This window comes from Malaclemys terrapin, chromosome 2 (genome assembly GCF_027887155.1).
Source record: "Malaclemys terrapin pileata isolate rMalTer1 chromosome 2, rMalTer1.hap1, whole genome shotgun sequence".
Taxonomy (NCBI): domain Eukaryota; kingdom Metazoa; phylum Chordata; order Testudines; family Emydidae; genus Malaclemys; species Malaclemys terrapin.
The window spans coordinates 64,381,682-64,406,790 of NC_071506.1; the positions used below are offsets into that span (position 1 = coordinate 64,381,682).

At 41.6% G+C, this 25,109-nt stretch overlaps 1 protein-coding gene across 1 annotated transcript in view; it reads right to left on the bottom strand.

Annotated features, from left to right (window-relative positions):
* RAB2A (RAB2A, member RAS oncogene family) overlaps positions 1 to 25,109 on the bottom strand; it is a 90,978-nt gene that overhangs the window by 29,800 nt on the left and 36,069 nt on the right. Inside the window, exons 4-6 of the mRNA XM_054017827.1 lie at positions 12,234 to 12,316; positions 7,717 to 7,809; positions 2,369 to 2,480 (exon numbers count right to left, since the gene is read on the bottom strand). Coding sequence (XP_053873802.1) covers positions 2,369 to 2,480; positions 7,717 to 7,809; positions 12,234 to 12,316 — 288 coding nt within the window. The remainder of the gene's footprint in view (positions 1 to 2,368; positions 2,481 to 7,716; positions 7,810 to 12,233; positions 12,317 to 25,109) is intronic.

The following is a 25,109-nucleotide window of genomic DNA, read 5'->3' on the forward strand; positions in this document are numbered from 1 at the left end:
ATATTGATTTCAATTACCACACAGAATACAAGGTGTACAGTTAATTTAATTAACACTTTTTTAACGAGCATCATCAGCATGGAAGCATGTCCTCTGGAATGGTGGCTGAAGCATGAAGGGGCATACAAATGTTTAGCATATCTGGCACGTAAATACCTTGCAATGCCGGCTACAAAAGTGCCATGCAAATGCCTGTTCTGACTTTCTTGGTGACATTGTAAATAAGAAGAGGGCAGCATTATCTCCTGAAAATGTAAACAAACTTGTTGTTTGTCTTAGCGATTGGCTGACTAAGAAGTAGGACTGAGTGGACTTGTAGGCTCTGAAGTTTTACATTGTTTTGGTTTTGAGTGCAGTTATTTAACACACACACAAAAAAAATCTACATTTGTTAGTTGCACTTTCACGACAAAGATTGCATTATGGTACTTGTATGAGGTGAATTGAAAAATACAATTTCTTTTGTTTAGCATTTTTACAGTGCAAATATTTGTAATAAAAAGTTGTATATACTTTGATTTCAGTTACAACACAGAATACAATATATGTCAAAATGTAGAAAAACATCCAAAATCTTTAATAAATTTCAATTGGTATTCTATTAACAGTACGATTAAAACTGCGATTAATCACAATTTTTTTGAGTTAATCACGTGAGTTAACTGCGATTAATCGAAAGCCCTACTGAATTCACTAGGGAGCATTAATAGCCTAATTCTGTTTAAAAAAGTGAGATGATGTCTATTTTATGAATGCATGCTATTTATTGTTCATGGTACCATTATCCGCTAGAGCCTTACTGATCTCAATATTTCTTCCATTATGTTACTAGCAACTGAAAACGGATTTCCTGGATGATTATCATCAGGCTCACTACCCCAAAATTCTTTTGAGGGATTATGTGGGGGTGGAGAAGAATATCAGTGTGACACTGCTTCCCCCACATTCTTCTAGGGCCTCCCCATTTTCAAAAATTCTTGCCACTGGTGAGGTAAATACATTACAAAATTTGTTTATCTTGGGATGCACATCTTCTATATCTGCATATTATGAAGACATGCCGGCTTGGTTAAAGCTGAAGCAAGTCTTCACTTATAAACCTGATTTAACCCTCACCCTCACCCTTCCACCCCAATTTTGCCACTGTGAAACCAAATTCACCTGAAATTTCACAGGCATTGAATTTGCACCATTGTGAAAGTTTCCGTAAATTTAAACTTTATTTTGGTGAATACATGTGCCTTAGACCATAGGAAACATTGACCAATCTGGGAAAATATAAGTAGGATCCTGTTTAGTGACTCTAGATGTGAGCTTGACTCATACAAGGTATGGATCCCTCCAGCAGGCAGAGAGAATTTATATCTTACGTAGTTTAGGAAGCTTGTATTCAACTTCCCTAGACAGGACTGTACTACTTATGATTGCAGCACATGAAAGCCCTACGCCTCAACTGGGAGTAAGAAGGCTGTGGGTTCTATTTCCAGCTTCCCTCTACGAGAAGTAATTTTACCTTGTTTTTCCTTTTGATATCAGACAGCTAATGGGCAACAAATCCACTATCAAAAGTGAACACAATATGAAAAGTACCAAAATCAGACTAAACAGTCAAATACATACTAGAACAGAAGAGTCTGAGCACAGTCCATCTTGTCCAGTATCCTGTCTGCAACAATGGCCTATATCAGAGCTTCAGGAGGAGCATACTGATCAGGACAAGTATAGAGTGATCCATTCCTAGCTTCCACTCCCAGATTCTGATAATCAGAGGTTTAGGGTCATTCCTGACCATCTTGGCTAATACCCATTGATGGATCTATCCTCCATGAACTTATCCAGTTCTTTTTTGAACCCAATTATAATCTTGGCCATCACTACATCCCATGGCAATGAGTTCCAAAGACTAGCTGTGAGTTGTGTGGAAAAAGTACTTCCTCTGCTTTGTATTAAACCTTCTGCCTATTAATTTCATCGGGTGACCCATGATTTTTGCTAACAAAAACTCAAGGAAGAGGCACAGTATTTTGACACTATATTTGAAATGCTGTAAATGTACATCTTAGCTTTCTTAAACTGATAAATATCTGTAAATTATTGTAGAAAGGTAGTATAGCAGGGAAGTTAAACACAGCAATCTACTCAGTCTGATGTGTCCACTACATTTTACTGAATATCGTTTCAGAATATTTAAAAAAAACAAAATAGAAAAATGAAGAGTAAGGTTCAAGTCTTATTTCTAAAAGGGGGAGTAAAATGAGATTAAAAAAACTTTCAGTATAAAGCAGCGGGAAAGCATGTTAAAAGATTAAAAGCTTAAAACTAACTGTTTTAATTAAATGTTATCAAGAACAATTTTAAGTGCAGTTACCTCCTCGACATTAGAAGCAGTTTTGGCAGATGTCTCCATAAAAATAAGTCCATGCTCTCGTGCAAATGCTTCACCTTCTTCTTTTTTCACTTCTCTTCTAGATTCTAAGTCACTAAGATGACCAAACAAGAGACAGAGTTACTTACCTGTACAAGTAAAAAGACTCCAAAAGCAGTTTCCTTAGAGACATACCTCACATGGCTTTCATGTGCTTCCCATCCAGGGAACTATTCACATCTATTAGTTAGAATCTTTACCTCATGTCAGATATGCAGCAGTAGAACCATAAGGGATAGTCATACCACATCTGTTTGAAGTGAAGTTATTTTTGACCCAGACATAGCATGAACCTTAATGAACCAGCTTCCAGAAGGAAAATATAGGGGAGCATGCATGCATAGACGCTAACTTCAGGTAACTATTGTTAGAGGCAAGTATCTCTCCTCTGAAATGTAGCATCAATTGATCCACCCTCCAGAAATTTAAACTGGTAAAAAGCATGTATTTATATAAATAGACTTTTTGTGAAATAAAGAGAGACCAGTCAGCTTCATTTTCTGGGGTTCACATGCAGTAACACAACATTCGCATGTGGGGATTGAAATGCAACAAAAGAAAGCTTATATTCAGACAAAAAACTTATTACAAATCATAAAGAGAAACATTTCTAAATGATTCTACGTTGCATTAAACCTTGTTTCTTACAAAACCTAATTTTTGGTCTTGAAGTTGCATACCCATAAACACTCCTTTACAACAGACAGGTGAACTTGAGTGACATACACAAAACTACTCGTTTTCTACTTCCTAAGAAGTCAAGGTGAAAATGTATTATTATAGGTTAGGAAATAGCGTACTCGGATTGGACAACTAAAAAAATGACATCACATCTTGTGAGTTACATAAGGTAATTTTAATAGCTGTGGCTATTTCATTCTTAAGAACTCAGATTTTGTTACTGTGCAGAGTGATATATTTATTTCGTGTCTAGGCTGCTTACCTTCATTTTGGACAGGAGGGATTACACTTTTAAAAAGTTGTACCTTAACTGTGCATGTAAAATATGTTTGCAAACAGTGTTCCAAGTAAAATAGCTAACTGTAAACTGAACACCCATTTAAAAAGATAAGATCTTGTAGTGGTCAGTCACGGATAACATTAGTGCCGTATTGACTTTATAATGACAATTCTGATGAACACAATGCATACAAGAGTAAAGTATCTATATAATATTTTATTTACATATTTACTTTTTAATCCCGCCCACTGCACTTATATTTTGCATCACAAAACAGGTATCTGGTATTTTGACTGTCTTGTGTGAATATAATAATTTTGACTGTATACTTTGGCTAAGTACATGTACTAAGACTACAGCTGCATTTATAAAGATACTAAGAGATACTATATAATGAATATGACTTATTAAAAAAACTTAATTTCATATTAAAACTTAATTTCATATTAAACATTTGACTCAAAGTTTGGGGCAAGTTAGCAGGATGTTTGTTCTGGAAGTCCTGGAATACCTGCCCTGATAATGACTGAGGCTTGAGCAAATATGTGCATGCAGTGTCTGTCTGTCAGTTGAGATCTGCAAGTTTCAAAAGTGGTCTAGAATTTGTAGGATATTTTAAAATGTCCTTTCAATTAAGGTGTTAAAACACATATGCAGAACAAAGTTCTAAATTTAAGTAACCATTTCAAATATTCATGCAAATATCTGATAGAAAAGGTTGCTGCCTTGATATTACATACCCACCCACACGCACCCGTGTTTGCGTGTGTGCATCATTATAAAAATAATTATAAAAACTGAAAATTCTCCTGTACTTTGTCTTCTTAACTCAATGAGTTAAGGCTTCTTTGTTTCCAATTAATCTTCCTAGAGGAGACGTCAGAGTTACTCCCCAAAAGTCTACTTATTCCCTTTTTTGAAAGACTAAAGTAAAGGCACACTTCCTAAAACCTGAGGACTGGGGAGGAGAGAGGGGTAAAGAAAAGAAATGCTGGATATTAAGTCTCAGCCACTATAATATAAGATTAACCCACAACAGTGTTATGCCAGTTTTAAACTAGTACAACCCCTCCATTAATTTAAATGCAGTTGCACCAGTTTAAAACTGGAGTAAGCCAAGGGGTGAATTATTTCTCAAACCCACTATTTCTCAACTTTTTTTTGGAAGTAAAGTCTAATCTATATCTTCTGGGACCCCAGGTTGCAACCCTATCCCTACCCACCCATTCCAGTGATTTAAAAGTATATGGTCTTGTCAGAATAGTACAGCTATAATGGTTTGCCATTATTTCTTCTTTTGATGGGACCTGTATTGTTTTGATGCTTTGTTACTGTGCAGATATAACAATGCAGTTTGTACTGTACAGTCTTATTCTAACTATATTATTTGCATATACTTTATCAAACATTTACAATGAAACATAAACTTAAGCAGTATCTTGGATTATGGTGTTAGGGATACTTACATAATTTAAGTAATCTTCCCCATTACCAGAATTCAAGAAATAAAACCACTCTTGTAGTATATACATTTAAGCTGGGTGTATTTTTTCCTTTAAAGCCTAGTGAAATCTAAAGAAAAATTAGAAAGGTTGTTTCTTGAAGATTACTGCTCCTTTTGCTTTAGGATTGTAGCTTTTTAAAGGCATTTAAAAAAAAATCTCACTACATTGTTACTTTACAAAGTTATGAGATATCTGTACATTAACAGATTATGTTTAAGCAATAGGAGTTCTAAGTGTGATATTAATGATTATGGCACGCAGACTAATGGATCATCACACTCTCAGTTATGTGTTATAGAAAACATATTAGCATAACTGCAAAAGAATATATTCAAAATATGCAGTATATCTTAGCAGCAGAAAAACAAAATCAGATGAGTCCCCTAGCAGTTTGGGAAAACGTGCTCACGGTAGCCTTCATGCAAGAGGTCTTTATCTTGCTGGTCGGTGGAAAAGGGATGCTGCCCCTTTAAGGGATTCCCCCTACAATGGGTGGGAAGGAGGAGGAAAGTTTACATGGATGGGCAGGAAGCAGCTGGGGCCAGGTCAGTGCTGGGTCACTGGTTTTCCTGCTGACGAGATGAGTGTATATGGGGTTTATTTATACCACAAGCAGCTCCAGAGAAGCACTTTTTACCAGGATTGAGCTTGTAGTACCCCATCCACAACTATGCAAAAGGATCAGGTGTTTTTCTCCTGACCCGCTGTGGGGATTACAATAGTCACCCTTTTCTTTGGGGGTTGGGAATGAATTTTTTCCTCACTGCCAGACTGGCTGGGACAGGATGTTTTCCTTTGCCTTCCCCACCAGCAGGTCTGGGACCCAATGAGGTAGAGCAGGGGATTTATGGTGTAAAATTGCAACACAGTACATAAAACTCATGGCAGATGTTTAGTGCAGATCTTTGGTATGCAAGGGATATGGTTCTAGGATAAAATGGACTGGAGAAAGGATTTGAAAGAAAGCATCCCTTACGGGACCTGAGAAAGGGGGTTTTGGGGCTCCTAATGACTTGAACAGCAGGGAGCTGATCTTTTATAACCTCCATTTCATCTTATATGAGGTGACGGAAGCAGGGTCGCAGCAATGGGATGGCTGGGACAGGGTTGGGGATTACGTGGAAATTATTAAGAAAGTGAGGATGGACCTGCACTGTACAATTTATTGCCAGGTACTCCCAGAAATTAAATGAACGAAATTGTAGCCTGCCACATTTATCATCGCTTGTCTTTCTTCTAACATGGCTGGACAAAGAGAAGTTATATTATGCAAACTGATGTGGTATCTATATCTCACATACACGCAATGCAGATCTAATTTGCCACAAGATATGCTATTTCCTCCTCTGCTATATTTTAGCTCACATGACCAGAAGAATGTGTGACCACTCATTTAAGTAAAATAGATGTAGTTTGTACATTTCATTCAGAAAAGTTAGCTTTTGCCAGTTTGACTACTCAATCCATTTCACTGGCTAATGGAAAATTGTCAATTAGCCATACAGTCCTTTTTCCAAATTATATGCAATATAAAACTTTTAGGCAGCTTTCACAATTACTTGACTTCAGAGAACATTAAAAGTTAATTTTACATGGAAATAAGATTTCATAGAAAAATATTAGATGAAGCAGCCAGATTGTGAAATGAGCTTGTAGTCAGTTCAATTGAGTGGACAGGTATCCACATTACACAAATCACCATTACAACTGACACCTTTGTAGAATTGCTCAGGCATGGAGATAGGTTGATCTCAGACCAGGAAAAGGGAGCTGTAATATAGCTAACAGATCACTTAAATCCTGAACTTCTATCTTCTCCTTTAGTATTTGAAATTGAAGTTCCAGATTTTTACCAAAAAATCTGTTTGCTAATATGTTGTCACAGTTCGCTGAATCAAAATGATAGAAAACTCAAGATGCGTGATGATTTAATAATTATCATTTTTCTAAAGATCTACGTTCCTGTTCAATCATTTCAGAATCAAGAGAGCATTTTTAGCACATTTGAATTGCTTTGGCTGAAAATCAATAGGCTAGGTGTTGAAAATGAAAGTAGGATATCGCATCTAAGGCCAGACACAAGAAAAACAGGTCTAGATAATCAGTTACTGTATCAGTTTGTTGCAAACATTTTTATTTTTCCAACTAGCTTATAGAGACGTGCATGTTTTTTAAAAGTGTAACCAGATCTACTTTATTGACAAAAGAATGGTAGAGATTTTCAGACTCGGTTTCACTTACTGAACACATTTTCCATTTTGGACAGTGTGCGTGTCTTTTTAATTTTTGCAGAATAAATGTGCTTATGAAGTGAATTGCATAGTATGAGTTTTATATATAAAAATGCTTTTTCTCCCCCTCCTCACCATTCTTTCAGGAAAAGGCACATATTTTTGTCAAATTTAGGGAAAAACTGTAACCACTCTGGCATACACATGCAAAAATTTACATTTCAAATAGTATTAGAAACAGAAAAATGCAAATAAGCTCAGAAAATTAATAAACAGCATCAAAAACTAAACCTAAACAAATTACTGGACTTTGTCTTTTTAAATTAAAATTACTTCTGAATGATCTAGCCAGAGCAGGAGTGCATATAGCTCATCCATATATGAAGTTATTACATCCAGGCTATTTAGAAAAGCGTTCTTTTGTCCACTGAAAAAATCTTTATGTTCATTAAAGATTAAAAATTATCTAAAATTAGCACGTTGATTACAAAGAATCACAAATATCAGAGGAGAACTATTACCTAAACAAGCAGGTCATAGAGCTTTATTACCTGCATACTCATTAGCTTCTATTTCATAAAGGATTATTTTTACCTTTTATTTCCAATAAGCATAATGACCATGTTGGAATTGGAATGCTGGCGAGCATCTTCTAACCAGGTAGTCAAGTGATTGAAAGTATCTCTCCTGAGTTTGAACAAGAATGAAAATTAAGAGCGATGCTTCAAGAAAGAAAAGTATTTGCCCAAATGCTATCACCCACAGATTTTTCTTTAGTAATTTACTTCAATGATAAGATTTCTTACATTAAGAAAGCCAATATACTGTAAGCATAATCAAAGTTCAATATACTCTAAGACACAAGACATAAAGGGTGAAATCCTGGCCCCGATGAAGTCAATGGCAAAGTTTCCACTGACTTCAATGGAGCCAAGATTTCACCCATATTCTGTGGCAAGTACACTCCGGCATTCTGGGGGGGGAAAAAAACAAAACCAAAACTTTTATAATAGCATGAAATGCATTGAAAAGAATGCAGAAAATGAACGTTTGTTGAACTAATATACATGTATTAATTTTGTTATTCATTTATGTAGTTTTAATGAAGATTTCCAGTTTGAGCTATGCCACAGGCTGCTGCTCCATTTTGCTGCAAGATCCACTATTTGCCATACCTCCCTTTCCCTTTTCTTGGCCATATGGAGTATGGGAGGTTTTAACCGCATCTTTCCTTCTTTCTGATAGCTAGAATGTTATCAGCTTAAAGGAGCCGGGGGTAAAGGGATGGGTGAAGGAGGTGGGTGATGGAAAGGAAAGCTCATCAAGTTCAAAGACACCTCAAGTTCAGCGTTCAAAGGTTTTTGTTGTTTCATTATTGGCAGAGAGAGTCAGCATGCAAGGTTCAGGGTTCAGAGTGTCAGTTAGAAGACGTGCTGCCTCAAAAGCTCCACCTCATGACTCAAGCAGTGAACTCACTGAGTTCTGAAACGTGTCTGCTGACAACAGCTAGAATTCCCCCGGGGGAAAAGGAACAGGCAGACAATTAGTAGTAAACAGGGAAGCAAGAACAAAATGGTGGTTGTCTTCACCTAAAAATCAGCAAGTTCAAACATATTGCTCAAAGCATCCTAACTGTAGATTTCATGACTAACTTTCATGAAGAGTAATCAATAAAAGGCCCCACACATTGTAAAGAATTCTTCTAAATGATCTAAATAATTCAAACTTTAAAAACAAAAACACCACAACACACTAATGCAGTGGATACAACAGCAACTGCTACAGTCAAGATTTCCAGGTTCAGTCTCTGCCTAAAAGAATGTATTTTTTAGGAAGTTTAAGTAAAAAAGTTTTTTTCTTTTAAGAAAAATGAAAACAATTTACATATAGTCTTCACTCTCCTTGTACTAACCCCACCCCCACCAAAAACAGTTTTTGCACAAAGATGCTTGTTCCATTATAAGCAAAAAAATCACAAAAAAAACTTACAACTCTTTTTGAACAGCTGTACAATTGAGGCTGCAAAAGACAAAACTTAGCATGGAAATAGCCCTTATTGACAAAGCTGCTACTCGTGATGAAATTTGTTTTAACTAAGTAGTTATGGCCCTTGAAAAAAATTACATACCGCACTTTTCAACTATTAGCTTGTAAATGTGAGTAAGTTCGATATGTAGTGAAAAAGTGTAATGAAAACATGCATGAACCACAGCAAGGATTCTGCAAAGGTTGTAAGGTGCAAAGGGAGGTCTGCTGCACACTTTGAAAACACTAATGCTTTAATCCTGAATTCAGAACCTCATGTCCACCTACACAGTTTTCAAGGCAGGAGCAGGGGCTAATAATGATGTAAGCACTTCAGAAGCCTCCGATGTGTCTTCAGGTATATCTACACTGCAACTGGGAGGTGTATAGGCTGACTTTATAATGGACACATACAGAGAGCAATGGTAAAGTTCTGCTTTCAGCACGAACTCTGGTATTTTCTTAGTGCTAACCCATGCAGCTGTAACAACTTTTAAAAGATCTTGTATGGAATTTCCTATAGGGCTGTCATATTATTAAAAAAAAAAAATCACAATTAATCAAAGCCTTAATCATACTGTTAAACAACAGAACACCAATTACTATTTATTAAATATTTTTGGATATTTTTCTACATTTTCAAATATATTGATAATTACAACACAGAATACAAGTGAACAGGGCTCACTTTATATTATTTTTTATTACAAATATTTGCACTGTAAAAAGATAAAATAAATAGTATTTTTCAGTTCACCTCATACAAGTACTGTAGTGCAATCTCTATTGTTAAAGTGCATCTTACAAATGTGGAATTATTATTATTTTATACAACTGCACTCTCAAACAAAACAATATAAAACTTTTGCGTCTAAAAGTGGAAGCATGAAGGGGCATACGAATGTTTAGCATATCTGGTACATAAATACCTTGCAATGCCAGTTACAACAGTGCCATGTGAATGCCTGTTCTCACTTTCAGGTGACTTTGTAAATAAGAAGTGGGCAGCATTATCTTCCATAAATATAAACAGACTTGTTTGTCTTATCGATTGGCTGAACAATAAGTAGGACTGAGTGGACTTGAAGGCTCTAACATTTTATGTTTTGTTTTTGAGTGCAGTTATGTAAAAAAATAATTCTACATTTGAAAATTGCACTTTCACGATAAAGAGATTGCACTACAGCACTTGTATGATGTGAATTAAATATACTATTTCTTTTGTTTATCTTTTTTACAATGCAAATATTTGTAATAAAAAATAATATAAAGTAAGCACTGTACACTTTGTATTCTATGTTGTAATCAAAATCAATATATTTGAAAAATGTAGTAAAACATCCAAAAATATTTATAATAAATTTAAATTGGTATTCTATTAACAGTGTGATTAAAACTGTGATTAATCATGACTTTTTTTAAATCTAGTTAATTTGTTTTGAGTTAATCACTTGCATTAACTGTGATTGACAGTCCTAGTTTCCTGGGGGTTTTAAAAAAAAAAAAAAAATGGGCAAAAGAAAAGCTACTGACAAGCACTTTACTCTCCGTAACTTGGAAGCTCCATTGGTTTGCAATAAATGAGCAAATAGCATATGTAAATTCCATAATTGGAAATTATTTGATCATACATCCTGCAGGGCTTCTAAGGATACAGTAATGCCTCGCTTAATGTTGCGGTTATGTTCCTGAAAAATGCGACTTTAAGCAAAACGATGTTAAGCGAATCCAATTTCCCCATAAGTATTAATGTAAATATGGGGGGTTAGGTTCCACAGAAATTTTTTTCCACCAGACAAAAAACTATACATTATATAGATATACACACAGTATACGTTTTAAACAAACAATTTAATACTGTTCACAGCTATGATGATTGTGAAGCTTGGTTGAGGTGGTGAAGTTAGAGGGTGGAAGAGGGAGGGATATTTCCCAGGGAATGCCTTGCTGGTAAATGATGAACTAGCACTCAGCTAAACCCTCAAGGGTTAACACGTTGTTAATGTAGCCTCTCACATAAGGCAGCATGAACACGAGGGAGGGGAGACAGCATAGCAGATAGACCTTGTGTGTGTGTGTGTGTGTGTGTGTGTGTGTGTGTGTGAGAGAGAGATGCACATTGCCCCTTTAAGTAAGCTGACCCACTCTTAAGTGCATTGTCTTTTTAAGTGGATCAGGAAGTTAAGACAGCAGCTGCTGCCCCAAGCGCTCTCTGTCTCTCTCCGTCCGTGTCCCCTCCCTGCCCTATATGAAGAAGGGGTAAGTGGGGTGCAGGATCAGGGGGACACCCTGACATTAGCCCCTCCCCCCTTCCCAGCAAGCAGGAGTCTCTGGGAGTAGCTCCAAGGCAGAGGGCAGGAGCAGCACATGGCAGTGGGAGGAGGGACAGCTGAACTGCCAGCAATAGCCTGCTGGGCGGCTGCAGCACAGGGAACTTAGGGGAGCTGATTGATGGGGGGGGGCTGCCGGTCCACCCTGGTTACAAGCCCCCACCAGCTAGCTGCAACAAGCTGCTCTTCCTGTAAGCAGTGGACAAAGCAGGCGGCTGCCAAACAACGTTAGAAGGGAGCATTGCACAACTTTAAACAAGCATGTTCCCTAACTGATCAGCAACGTAACAGTGTTAACCGGAATGACTTTTAATGAGGAGTTACTGCATATCTATACTGCATAGGAGACATGATTGCAACACATGAAGGTATACCTGAGCTAGTTTTGATTGTGCTAGCTCACTAAAAATAGGAGTAAAGTTGTGACAACACAGGTGGCAACAAAGGTTAGCAACCCAAGTACAAGCCCACCTAGGATCCCAGGTGCATACGTATTATAATTGAGGAAAAAAAGTAAATCATGAAATTAAAGACCATATGGTACAGAGGTAAGGTTCAACCTTCACTTCGCATTTCTTAGCTTTTGAACATTTAAACCAGGTGACGTTAATACACCATTTACTACAGTTTTCACATGGCTTGTATTTCAGTTTATTTTACTCACTCACACCTAAAATGTATCTATAACAGTTCTACAGACAAAAATCTAATTGTACATTCTAAAATATTTCTGATGTCCTTCATTAAGTTTCTCACCTTGTAATGTCATATACTAGTAAAGCCCCTGCTGCCCCTCTGTAGTATGACCTTGTGATGGAACGGAAGGACTCTTGCCCTGCCTGTAGGAAAACAAAGTACAATTATTTCATTTATTAAATTACCATCTGTGACAAAAGCTACCAACTTATTAATTACATTGAGGGTTTTTTGGAGGGAGCGGGGGGAAAGAACTTGAGGAACAAAACCTCACTAGTTCTGGAATGAAAAGTCACATATAAGAAGATGACTACAGCAGAATGTCATTAATAAAATAAAAAAAAGGAGGGGGGAGAGAGAGAGAGAAAGAGAAAGAAAGAAAGATCAGGAACAAGACCTCTAAACCTTTTTTGGCAATCCCTGACAACCCAATTTACTGAATGGCTTCACAATACATGAATCATTATTAGAACACAGAATGGACTCCTAGCAACTAAGCTCTGAAGACAAATTTGAAAGGAAGCAAATAACCCAGAGCTTCACATTTGAATTCAATAACCCGCTCCCTGGGGCAGCTGTTGACACTAGAATAAATAAAGCCCATTGTAAATAAATGATGAATGACATCTTTACGCCCACCATCTGCTGGTGTAAAGGTTGTTGGAAGGCCAAGGATGCAGATTTTATCCATTATATCATAAACTGCAGCCAGCTTTCAACAGTCTTCAATTGGAATTCTTTCAGTAATCATTTTATTATGAAAAACAGAAAATGGTTCAGAATTTAATTTCATATCATTCTGCTCTACACTTAATCAGTTTCCTTTCTATTTGATATATAATGCTTGTCAAAAGGCAACAGGATGCAAGAGTCATCTTCATACCCACTGGTGAATCAAACACCAGAGATCATGCATAAATTAGGCAGTTTCTTTTTTGTAGATAAGAATTTCTGTTACAAAGGTCTCTCAGCACAAGGGATGTGGTCCACTGATTCATATTTATGGTCATAGTGAAAGATTCTCCAGTTTGTTTTTAACCCTCTGCGCAGTCCAAAATGTCCTTAACCCCTTGGAAGTGTCATGCAGCTTCCAGAGAAGATTCACCTGTACTATTTCTATTTGGAAAGATCCGTTTCTGCATATATAACAGTATTGAACTCTTCAGGGCAAGGGAACTAATGACAAATGTATTTGTCAATTGTACAGTAAGAAAACAATTTACAGAAAGTTAAACAGGTTCAGTGGACAGAAGAGTAGGCCTAATCAAGATTCAGCTTCTGGAAAATGCAGAAATGCACAGCAGTAGACCCTGAGCTCCCTTCCCCCATTTCCCCAAGAGAAACGCTCACCAGCATCTGACAACCATGTTATAAATGCTGAGATGTGAAATGTTCACCTCCAATTCTAAGCCACATAGTACAATATGTCTTCTAGTGATGTCAGAAAATGCCACTGAGCAGAATTAAGACATACTAACATTTATGTGGAGAAGGCCCTACAGGTAGTAAAATATTGTTACTCAGATGAAATTAAGATAATGATTTTTGAAAAAAGGAAACCAAGTATGCTTAATCTGTTATTTTATCAAAAGAGAGGCTTCTGCCAGATATACATGCTGGGTCTGCAGGGAACTTACTCCCATTGAATAAGCTTATCTTCCAAGAAAGGCCCTCTTGAATCAGGGAGAAGAGTTCACTAGCAAGAGTGACATAGGCCCTATTTACTCCACAAAAGAATCCAGAATATTAAAAAACAAAATCAAAACTCACACACATTGTTAAGAATACTTTGTTAGCAGAGTTTTGCTGTGGTGTATATGGGTTTCTCAAATAATATTATGACCTTCCAGGCTAACCAGTAACTTAAACTGTTTATTGAAAGCTTATGCCCTAACCACACTGCAGGCAACATACAAACACGCATTTTAAAAAAAATATAATTTTTATAGTGTTTTCTTGGAACAATTGTAACAAACAGGATTCTAGCCACTCTTCAGGTGCTACGCCCACACATATACATTTTTACAAAGTTAAAAACTGCTACTCAGTTTGCTGTTCAAGTTTATATGCACCACAGACAGGATGCCAATAAGGTTTTACAACTCTGTCCTTAGTTCTAAACCCAGGAGCTCCATGAACTCTACAAATATAATTTTGTTTTTCCTAGTGAGTGAATAGTTCTCAAACTCACACAAAGTAAAACACTAGTAAAAAATGGGTTACTTACTGTAACTGTGATTCTTCGAGATGGGATGCAGACGTGTATTCCACTTAGGTGTGTTTGTGCCAGTGCGCGGAGTCAGACTTTTGCCTAGCCGTACTCTTTGAGGGTGATGCTTGCGCCACATGACTGTAGCCCCTTCCCCTGGCTATATGAGGTGGTGCCACTCTGATCCCCCCCAGTTCCTTCACACCAAAAGCCTGAGAGGAGACTCCAACGCAGATGGGTTGGAGGGTGGGTCATGGAGTACACATCTGCATCACATTTTGAAGAACCACAGTTACTGTAAGTAACTTTCTTTTTCTTTGAATAGATGCAGGCATGTATTCCAATTAGGTGAGTTGCAAGCAGTACCCCAATCCAGAGGGGTTTGGAGTTTACTTCAATTAGAAGGACAGTCCTGCAATCCCTACACCTGCATCACCCTGGAAGATGCAGAAATAGCATAATGGTCCCTAAACATGTGCATGGATGACCACGTGGCTGCTCAGCAAGTGTCCATTATGAAAATGTCACTGAGGAACGGTATCGATGTCACTTGTGCTCTTGTGGAGTGAGCCCCGTGTGCTCTGAGGAGGCGTAGCCACAGCTATCTCATATGCAGCCTTGATACAGGATGGTATCCATCTAGAGGTGGTCTGTGCAGAGATTACTTGCCTCTTCATGTGGTTTGCATCTGCCACAAACAAGCAAGGAGAAACACAAAATGATTTGGTCCTGTCTAGGTAAAAGGCTAGATATCATCTGACATCCAGAGTATGAAGGCGTTGTTCTTCTGGGGAAGAGTGCATCTCAGGTAAATACATTGCTTGATTCAGATGCAACTGAGAGACTGCCTTGGATAAAAATTTTGGGTGTGGTCACAACATTACCTTGTCCTTGGGGAACTGAGTATAAGGCAGCGCAGCCATAAGGGCCTGCAACTCTCACACTCTTCTTTCCAAAGTGATGGCAATCAGGAACACGGTTTTCTGAGACAGGAGGAACTGAATAAAGGGCCTGGACTGTGTTTATATCCCACAAGGGAACTGATTCTTAGACTGGAGGATGTGAGGGGAGAAGCCCCTTCAGAAATCTTGTCAGCATAGCATTGGTAAAAAATGACTTCCCTTGAGTCAGGGGGTGGAACACAGATATTGTCAAATGCACTCTCAGTGAACTGAGCACAAGGCCTGATTTCCGAAGATATAGCAGGTACTCCAAGATGTCCTGGATGGGAGCCCTGTCAGTTGGATCCCACAGGTCAAAGACAACACCAAGAACCAATTCGACTTCGCTAAGCAGGCTGTCCTAGTGAAGCACTTCCTACTGTTGAGGAGGACTTGTCAGACAGCCACCAAGCACTGCTCCTCCTCTTCATTCAACCATGTAGCATACATGCCATAAGGTGCAGGGAACTAATTGCAGGATGGAGGGTGCAGTCATGGTCCTGAGTGAGGAGACTGGGATGGAGAGGAAGCAGTATGGGAGGCTGAACTGATAGAACAAGGAGGTCTGAGAACCAGTACTGTCTCGGCCAAGCTTGAGCAATGAAAATGACCTACGGCCCGATCCGCCTTGAGCTTGAGGATGACCTGTGGAATGATTGGAATAGGAGGAAAGGCATACAAAAGAGCCCACTGCCAGCTGCAGTCGAAGCTGTTGGAGAGGGAGCCTGGACTGAGGCCCCTCCGGGAGCAGAACAGGTGACACTTTGTTCTCCCCCCCCACCCGTCACAAACAGCTTGATGACAGGGATGCCCCACGTTGCAAAGATGACCCAGAGAACACTTCAAGGACCACTCGTGGCTGAGATGGTCTGCAAGATGATTTTACATCCCTGGCAAATGGATTGCTACCTGAGTGATGTCGTCTTTGATGCAAAACATTGACACAAGTTGGCTGCCTCCAGACACAGTAACATGGAATGTTATCCCTTGCTTGTTCACATGGTACATTGCGTTGTGAGTATGCGAACCACTGAGCGTATGATGTAGTCCCAGAAGGCACAACATGCACTGTGGATGGCCCAAGGTTCCAACATGTTGATATGGACTTAGGCCCTGCGCTCTCAATGAGTCCCAAACCCAGAAGGGAAGCACTGGTAATCACTGACTTGGTTGGAGAGAGCTGAGTGAAAGGGACTCCTTGGCAACATTATGTGGGGACTCCCACTAGTGCAAGGAATCCAGGACTAGTGAAGGAAGGTGAACAAACCTGTCCAAAGAATGCTGGAGAGGGCAGTAAGCTGTCCTCAGCCACATCTGAAGAGGGCAAAGGTGCAACCTGGCAAATTGGACCATCTGTGTGCCACGTGTCTGCTTGGACAACAGCCTCAGACGTGCACAGACTGTTGTTGATGGCTGAGGCAGAGCTGTTAAATTGCCTGGAAGCGGTTGGTCAGCAGGCATGCCCTCAATCTCATGGACTATAACAGGGCCCACTGAATTCAATTTTTTGAGTGGGAGCCAAGGTTGACTTTGCGGAGTTTAAAATGAGTCACAGACGGTTGAGCAAACGCAATGTGGTGTTGACATGAGCGAGACCCTCCTCTTTGGAGCCATCCTTCAGCAACCAATCAGAAAGATGTGGATTCCCTTCCTCTTGAGATATGCCATGACCATTGCCATGCATTTGGTGAAGACTCAGGGGGCAGAAAAGAGGCCGAACAGCAAATCATATACTGAAAGTGGCGTTCGCCTATTGCAAAATGCAAGAACTTCCTGTGACTCAGTAGAATCACATGAAAATAAGTATCCTGAAGGTCAAGAGCCGCGAACCAGTCATTTTGAGACGGTGCGGGAGGATAGCCTATAGTGACCATGTGGAATCTCATGTACTTGATGAATTTGTTGAGGCCAGAAAGGTTGAGAATGGGTCTCATCCTGCCCTTGGATTTCAGTATCAGGAGATACCCAGAGTAAAAGCCGTGGCTCCAGTGTTTCGGGGGAAATTCCTCCACCGCTCCCAACTTCAACAGAGAGCAGACCTGCTTGATGAGCAGTGTCTCATGAGAGGGGTCAGGAAAGAGGTGTGGAGAGCAACTGGATTACATAGCACAATCTGCCAATGTCTAGGTCCCACCTGTTTGAGGTAATAAGTCCCAAGCACTGTAAAAGCAGGGCAGGCTGACCCCAAAGGGACGGGGGGCAGGGGAAAACACAAGGGACAGGGTGATGACTGGACCATTGCTCCAGACAAAGGAGTTAAAATGGATGCTTGGCCTGTCCCTGGGGAAGACATGTGGACTGTCCAAAGTCCGAGCCAGACTGCTTCCTCTTGTGGGATCTCTCTCTTTCTAGAATAGTCCTGTTGCTTCAGGGGGAAAAGGTTGCGCAAAGCAATGCTGCAGGCAATACTGTTGCTGCTGTACCCCATACTGGCATCTTTGTGTGGATGGCATGTATACTCCCAAGGACCTCAAGGTAGCCCTGGAATCCCTGAAGGATTGCAAAGTGTCATCAGTTTTGTCCAAGAACAAGACTTGGCTGTCAAAGGGCAAGTCCTCGATTGGGATTGCTCCGGATGTCAACCAGGAAGCCCACCCTCTTAGTTACCACTGAAGCCATAACTCTGGCCAAGATGTCCACAACAACAAGGGTGGACTGCAAGGACATTTTGTGCACGAAACAGCCTTCTGCAGGGAATGCCTGGAACTTCTCACATGAGGCCTCAGGCAAGTGGTCCTTGAATTTAGCCATGGCTGACCAATTGAGGAAGTTATACTTGGCCAACAAAGCTTGTGATTTTTGATCCTCATCTGTAAGGACTATGAGGTGTAGATCTTCCTGCCCAGAAGATTCAACTGCTTGGAGTCTCTGTCCTTGAGGATAGACTTGAACCTGCCCTGTTTGCTGCTCTTATGACTAGGAAATTTGGGGTCAGGAGGGAATAGAACCCCTCAAATCCTTGGGAACAAAGTAGCATTTTGCCACTGGTGACATAGAGGCTGGTATATTCCACAGAGCTCTTGCCGGTTCAAGGAGTGCATGATTGATTGGAAGGGACACTTCTGGAAACAATGGTTTGTAAAATATCCACCAGTTTGTCCATTTTTGTCTTGGAGGAACTCTACCCAGGGATGTGGCTATGCAGTATTAAAGGTCCTGGTATGCCTTAGATGTCCTTCGGAATAGAAGGGGAGGATGAACCAGGCAGCACGGCATTGTCCGGTTATGAGAATGAAGGTCTTGGCTCTCGCTCTCAGGAAGATTTACCCAGGAGGGAAGACTCCATTGGCTCCGCATAGAGGAAGACCACCAATGCCTGGACTTGCAATTGATCCAAAGCCACCACCGTCAACCTAGTGAGAGAATTCGGCTTCAAACGGTACAAAGAACAGGATCTCTGCGAATGAGGAGCATCCCACTGAGTCCAAGGCCACTGATATTGGTGGCCAGTAGGGGCTGGGCCAGGGACCTCCATCCTGGACACAGGGCACTCGCCAACCTGGGGAACCATACTGGTCCACTGATAGCCCCCCCGAGTTCATTGGGTGATGTGGAGTGCGAGGATGACAACTCTGACTTGGACTCAGAGCCTTAGAATCTCAGCAACATGGGCAGAGTGACTCCTGAAAGAGCCAACAGGTGGCCCGATTCATCTGGTGCCCAGAATGAGGTGTGAATTGGTGCTCTCAGTGAAAGTGGTATTGTCAGTACCAAGCATTCCGGTGGACACAGGTAGTGTTGGTTCCTGCAGAAACAGCAGTACCAGAGTGCCCAAATGCATGCAAGCAGCGGCACAGGAGGCAGCGAACAGGGCTGCTAACAGGGGAGTTTGAGTGGGAGTCTACAGGGGAGGTGGAAGGGGAGGCAGGAGGGCGCGGTGTCCTGTGTGCTTTGTTTCCCCAGGTGCAGTGGGCAGAGACTACAGCAGCCATGAGCCAAGCAGCGGGGGACACAATGCAGATGATTGCATGTGAAAGCTGCGGTATGTACATGGTCCTAGCGGGGGAGCCTGAACAGAGGTATGTCTGTATGAAGTGCCGCCTAATAGAGCTGCTGGAAGAAAAGATCCGAGGGTTGGAGATGCAGGTAGATACCCTGGTAGAGTTTAGAAAGGGGTTCGAGCAGCTGATGGAGGAAAGGCAAGGAGGGGCTGAAGGGGAATGCTCAGGGGTTCAGGTGGAAGCAGGGGCTAAGGTCTGTGAGGGGGGAATATCAGAGGGAGAACAAGGGCACTGGAAGCATGTGACCGTGAGAAGCAGGCCAAAGGAAAAGGAGGGCTAGTGAAGGGGAAATAGAACTCAGGAACAGGTTTGGGTGTTTGGATAGCGAGGAGGGGGGGGGGCAGCAGGTGGTAACTGAAGGTGGGAGGGTGAGGAAGAAGAGAAGAGCAGCTAGTCCAATAGAGAGAGGGGAGGAGTTGATGGAGACAGCACCAAATCTGGGCCCCGGGAGGATACAAGATGGCACAAGGGGGAGTATAAGGGAAAATAGGAACGGACACGGGTTATGACTAGAGGGAACAGAGGATAGATTAGTAGATCGCACTGTCACCAGGCAAAGGCAGGTTTACGTGATTGGGGACTCCTTACTGAGGAGGTTAGACAGGCCTGTGACCAGGGCGGACCCAGAGAACAGAAGGGTGAGCTGTCTACCGGGTGCTAAGATATGGGATGTGGACCTACGGTTGAAAAGGATCCTAAAAGGAACAGGTAAGAACCCCTTGATAATCCTTCACGTAGGAACGAATGACACGGCTAGGTTCTCGTTAGAGAGAATCAAGGGAGATTATGCCAGACTGGGGAAGACGCTCAAGGAAATCGAGGCTCAGATCATCTTCAGTGGGATTCTGCCTGTTCCTAGAGAAGGGCAGCAAAGGGCTGACAGGATTGTGAGGATAAATAGCTGGCTAAGGGAGTGGTGCTATAAGGAGGGCTTTGGGATGTATGGCCACTGGGAGGCTTTCGGGGACAGACAACTGTTCTCACGGGATGGACTTCACCTGAGTAGGGAAGGAAATAGACTTCTGGGAGGGAGGCTGGCTCATCTCATCAAAAGAGCTTTAAACTAGGAATTTGGGGGAGACGGTTGGGAGATGTCCAGTCAATCTCCAAGCCAGATTCCAACATTGAAAAGGAGGGTGATGAGATAAGAACAGATATAGCCGGGGGGAACGGATTGACATAAGAAGGAGAGGGGGGATGAACAGTAAGGGGTCCGTACCAAATTGCATAACTAATGGGAGACAGGCTAAACGGCATACATTAAGATGTTTATACACCAATGCGAGAAGCCTAGGTAACAAAATGGAGGAATTGGAGCTCCTGGTCCGAGAAATGAAACCGGATATCGTAGGAATAACCGAAACCTGGTGGAATGGTAGTCATGACTGGAGTACAGGTATGGAAGGGTATGTGCTGTTTAGGAACGACCGGAACAAAGGTAAAGGTGGGGGGTAGCATTGTATGTCAATAATGAGGTAAACTGTAAAGAACTAATAACTGATGGAATGGATAAGATGGAGTCTGTCTGGGCAATACTCATACTGGGTAAAAAGAACTACTAGAGCCTCCCCTGGGATAGTGCTTGGGGTGTGCTATAGACCGCCGGGATCTACGCTGGATATGGACAGAGAACTATTTAATGTTTTTAGGGAAGTAAATACTAATAGGAACTGTGTAATCATGGGAGACTAACTTCCCGGATATAGATTGGGGGAACAAATGCTAGTAACAATAATAGGGCTCAGATGTTCCTAGACATGCTAGCTGATGAATTCCTTCATCAAGTAGTAGCTGAACCGATGAGGGGGGAGGCCATTTTAGATTTGGTTTTGGCGAGTAGTGAGGACCTCGTTGAGGAAATGGTTGTAGGGGACAACCTTGGCTCGAGTGATCATGAGCTAATTCGATTTAAACTAAATGGAAGGATTAACAGAATTAAATCAGAGACTAGGGTTTACAATTTCAAAAAGGTTAATTTTAATAAATTAAGGGGACTGGTTAGGGAAGTGGATTGGGCTAACATATTTATGGATCTAAATGCGGATGGCGCCTGGGATTATTTTAAGTTAAAGTTGCAGGAGCTGTCAGAGGCCTGTATCCCGAGAAAGGGAAAACAGTTAGTAGGCAAGAGATTTAGACCGAGCTGGATGAGCGAGCGTCTCAAAGGGGTGATTAAGAAAAAACAAAGCGTACAAAGAGTGGAAGAGAGGAGGGACCAGTAAGGAAACCTACCTTATTGAGGTCAGAGCATGTAGAGATGAAGTGAGAAAGGCCAAAAGCCGTGTAGAGTTGGACCTTGCGAGGGGAATTAAAACCAATAGTAAGAGGTTTTATAGGAATAAATAGGAAGAAAACAAAGAAAGAAGAAGTGGGACCGCTGAAGACTGTAGATGGAGTGGAGATTAAGGATAATCTAGGCATGGCACAATATCTAAACGAATATTTTGCATCGGTCTTTAATGAGGCTAATGAAGGGCTTAGGAATAGTGGCAGCGTGACAGAGGGGAATAAAGGAGAGGGGATTGACATTACTGTATCCGAGGTAGAAGCCAAACTTGAACACCTTAACGGGACTAAATCGGGCGGACCGGATGATCTTCATCCGAGAATACTGAAGGAACTGGCGCGAGAAATTGCAAGCCCGTTAGCGATAATTTTTAATGAATCTATAAACTTGGGGGTGGTACCGTTGGACTGGAGAATAGCTAATGTGGTTCCTATTTTCAAGAAAGGGAAAAAAAAAAGTGACCTGGGTAACTACAGGCCTGTTAGTTTAACATCTGTAGTATGCAAGGTCCTGGGAAAATTTTTGAAGGAGAAAGTAGTTAAGGACCTTCAGGTCAATGGCAATTGCGACAAATTACAACATGGTTTTACGAAAGGCAGATCGTGCCAAACCAACCTGATCTCCTTCTTTGAGAAAGTAACAGACTTTTTAGATAAGGGAAATGCGATGGACCTAATATACCTCGATTTCAGTAAAGCGTTTGATACGGTACCGCACGAGGAATTATTGGTTAAATTGGAAAAGATGGGGATCGATATGAAAATCCAGAGGTGGATAAGGAACTGGTTAAAGGGGAGACTGCAGCGGGTCATACTGAAAGGTGAACTGTCAGGTTGGAGGGAGGTCACCAGTGGAGTTCCTCAAGGTTCGGTTTTGGGTCCCATTTTATTTATTACTGACCTCGGAACCAAATGTAGGAGTGGGCTGATAAAGTTTGCGGATGACACAAAGTTGGGAGGTATTGCCAATTCGGAGAAGGATCGGGATATTCTGCAGGGAGACTTGGATGACCTTGTAAATTGGAGTAATAGAAATAGGATGAAATTTAATAGTGAAAAGGGTAAGGTGATGCATTTAGGGATGACTAACAAGAATTTTAGTTATAAGCTGGGGACGCATCGGTTGGAAGTAACAGAGGAGGAGAAAGACCTCAGAGTCCTGGTTGACCGCAGGATGACTATGAGTCGGCAATGTGACGTGGCCGTGAAAAAAGCTAATGCGGTCTTGGGATGCATTAGGCGAGGTATATCTAGTAGGGATAAGGAGGTGCTGCTTCCGTTATACAAGGCACTGGTGAGACCTCATTTGGAGTACTGTGTGCAGTTCTGGTCTCCCATGTTTAAAAAGGATGAACTCAAACTGGAACGGGTACAGAGAAGGGCCACTAGGATGATCAGAGGAATGGAAAACCTGTCGTATGAAAGGAGCCTCAAGGAGCTCGGTTTGTTTACCCTAACCAAAAGAAGGCTGAGGGGGGATATGATTGCTCTCTTTAAATATATCAGAGGGATAAATACCAGGGAGGGAGGGGAATTATTTCAGCTCAGTACTAATGTGGACATGAGAACGAATGGATATAAACTGGCCGTGGGGAAGTTTAGGCTTGAAATTAGACGAAGGTTTCTAACCATCAGAGGGGTGAAATTTTGGAACAGCCTTCCGAGGGAAACAGTGGGGGCGAAAGACCTCTCTGGCTTTAAGATTAAGCTAGATAAGTTTATGGAGGGAATGGTTTGATGGGATAACGTGATTTTAGTCAATTAATCAACAGCGTGCCATCGCTGGTAAATAGTATCAATGGTCAATGAGGGTCTGGCTGGAGAATCTTGCCTTCATGCTTGGGGTTCTTCTGATCGCCATATTTGGGGTCGGGAAGGAATTTTCCTCCAGGGTAGATTGGCAGAGGCCCTGGAGGTTTTTCGCCTTCCTCCGCAGCATGTGGCGGGGGTCTCTAGCTGGAGGATTCTCTGCGACTTGAAGTCTTTAAATCACAGGATTTGGGGACTTCAACAGCTGAGTCAAGGGAAAGTGGGTGGGTCAGCTTTTGTGGCCTGCATCATGCGGGAGGTCAGACTAGATGATCATAATGGTCCCTTCTGACCTTAAAGTCTATGAGTCTATGAGAACATTTGCAGCATCGAACGCAGCGGGGCCAAGGAGTCCTGGTGCCAAATGTCCCCCACACCGATTCCAGTACCAGCTCCATCCCCATCACAGGAAGGGGAGTGTCAGGATGCAGTGTCAACAGACATGGAGGTTCAGTGGATTACTCCACTGGAGGGACCACAGGTGGCGCAGCCCTGGGGAATTCCTGGATTATGGTGACATTGGAACTGAAAGCCAGAGGAGGTCTGCGACTGCCTGGTACACTGATGACATGGACACAATTGTGACTGACATATCCCTCATTGGTACTGGATTCAACAGACCCTGGAGGCTGGAATTGGAGTCAATGGTATGGGGTTTCTGCCCTCCCAACTTGGTGCCGGGGAAGGGTCAGAGGTACCCATGCCATCCCACACATTGGAATTGGCCTTGTGCTAGTCTGTGCTTTTCCTGGGGAAGGCAGTGGTGTCACATTGCAACCTGGAGCAGTCCAGATTGTTTTTATGAGACCTCTACCTCAGCACTGACAACAGAGAATGGCTCCTCTGCCTCTTTGGCAAGGCGCCTACTCCGGAACAAGAGGTGGCAGCATTCTCTGAGCCAGAGGATGATATTCAGGCCAAGGAAGGCCTCAGTACTGGATCAGACTGCATAGTCTGTTCAAGCAGGTGCTGTTTCCGGCAAAGGTCCTGCACCACCTGAGTCCACTTTTTAAATGATTTACAAATTGAACACCACTCTTTAGAGGTGGACCTCACTGAGACAAAGCAAGCACCGCAAGTGGGAGTAGGTGTTGGGGATCACTCCTACACACGAAGAACAGTGTTTAAACCCTGGTGAGGGCATCACTGGGCAACACTATTAACTAACACTAACTACAATAAACTAGGCTAAGACTAAATGCAAGATTGAGAGACTACAACCACACAGAGCTCCAACTCCAGCCATAGGTGGTGAGAAGGAATTGAGGGGAATCAGGGTGGCACCGCCTTATATAGCCAGGAGAAGGGTCAGAGCCATGAGGTGCGACCCTCTATAAGTAGTGCTAGGCAAAAATCTCTAGCTCCTGCGTCCTGGGCACACATATCCCTAAGCGAAATACATGTCTGTATCTACTCAAAGAAATTTTCCTCCCAAACAGAATTTATAAACCGTATTTATGCTAGTCTGATATTGTTAGGCATTTGCCACAAATACTTCTACATTAAGGTTGCTTGTTTGTCATGATCATAAATGCCATCACAAAAAAACATGACTGGTTTCTCCATCCTCTACCCCCTGAAAAGTCGTAGTCTGTCACCCTGTCTAGACTGCTACTGAACTGCGACTGCTCTATGAAGCTTTACAAATTTGGCTCCATGTACATACAGTGCATGGGTTTTGAAGTTATTG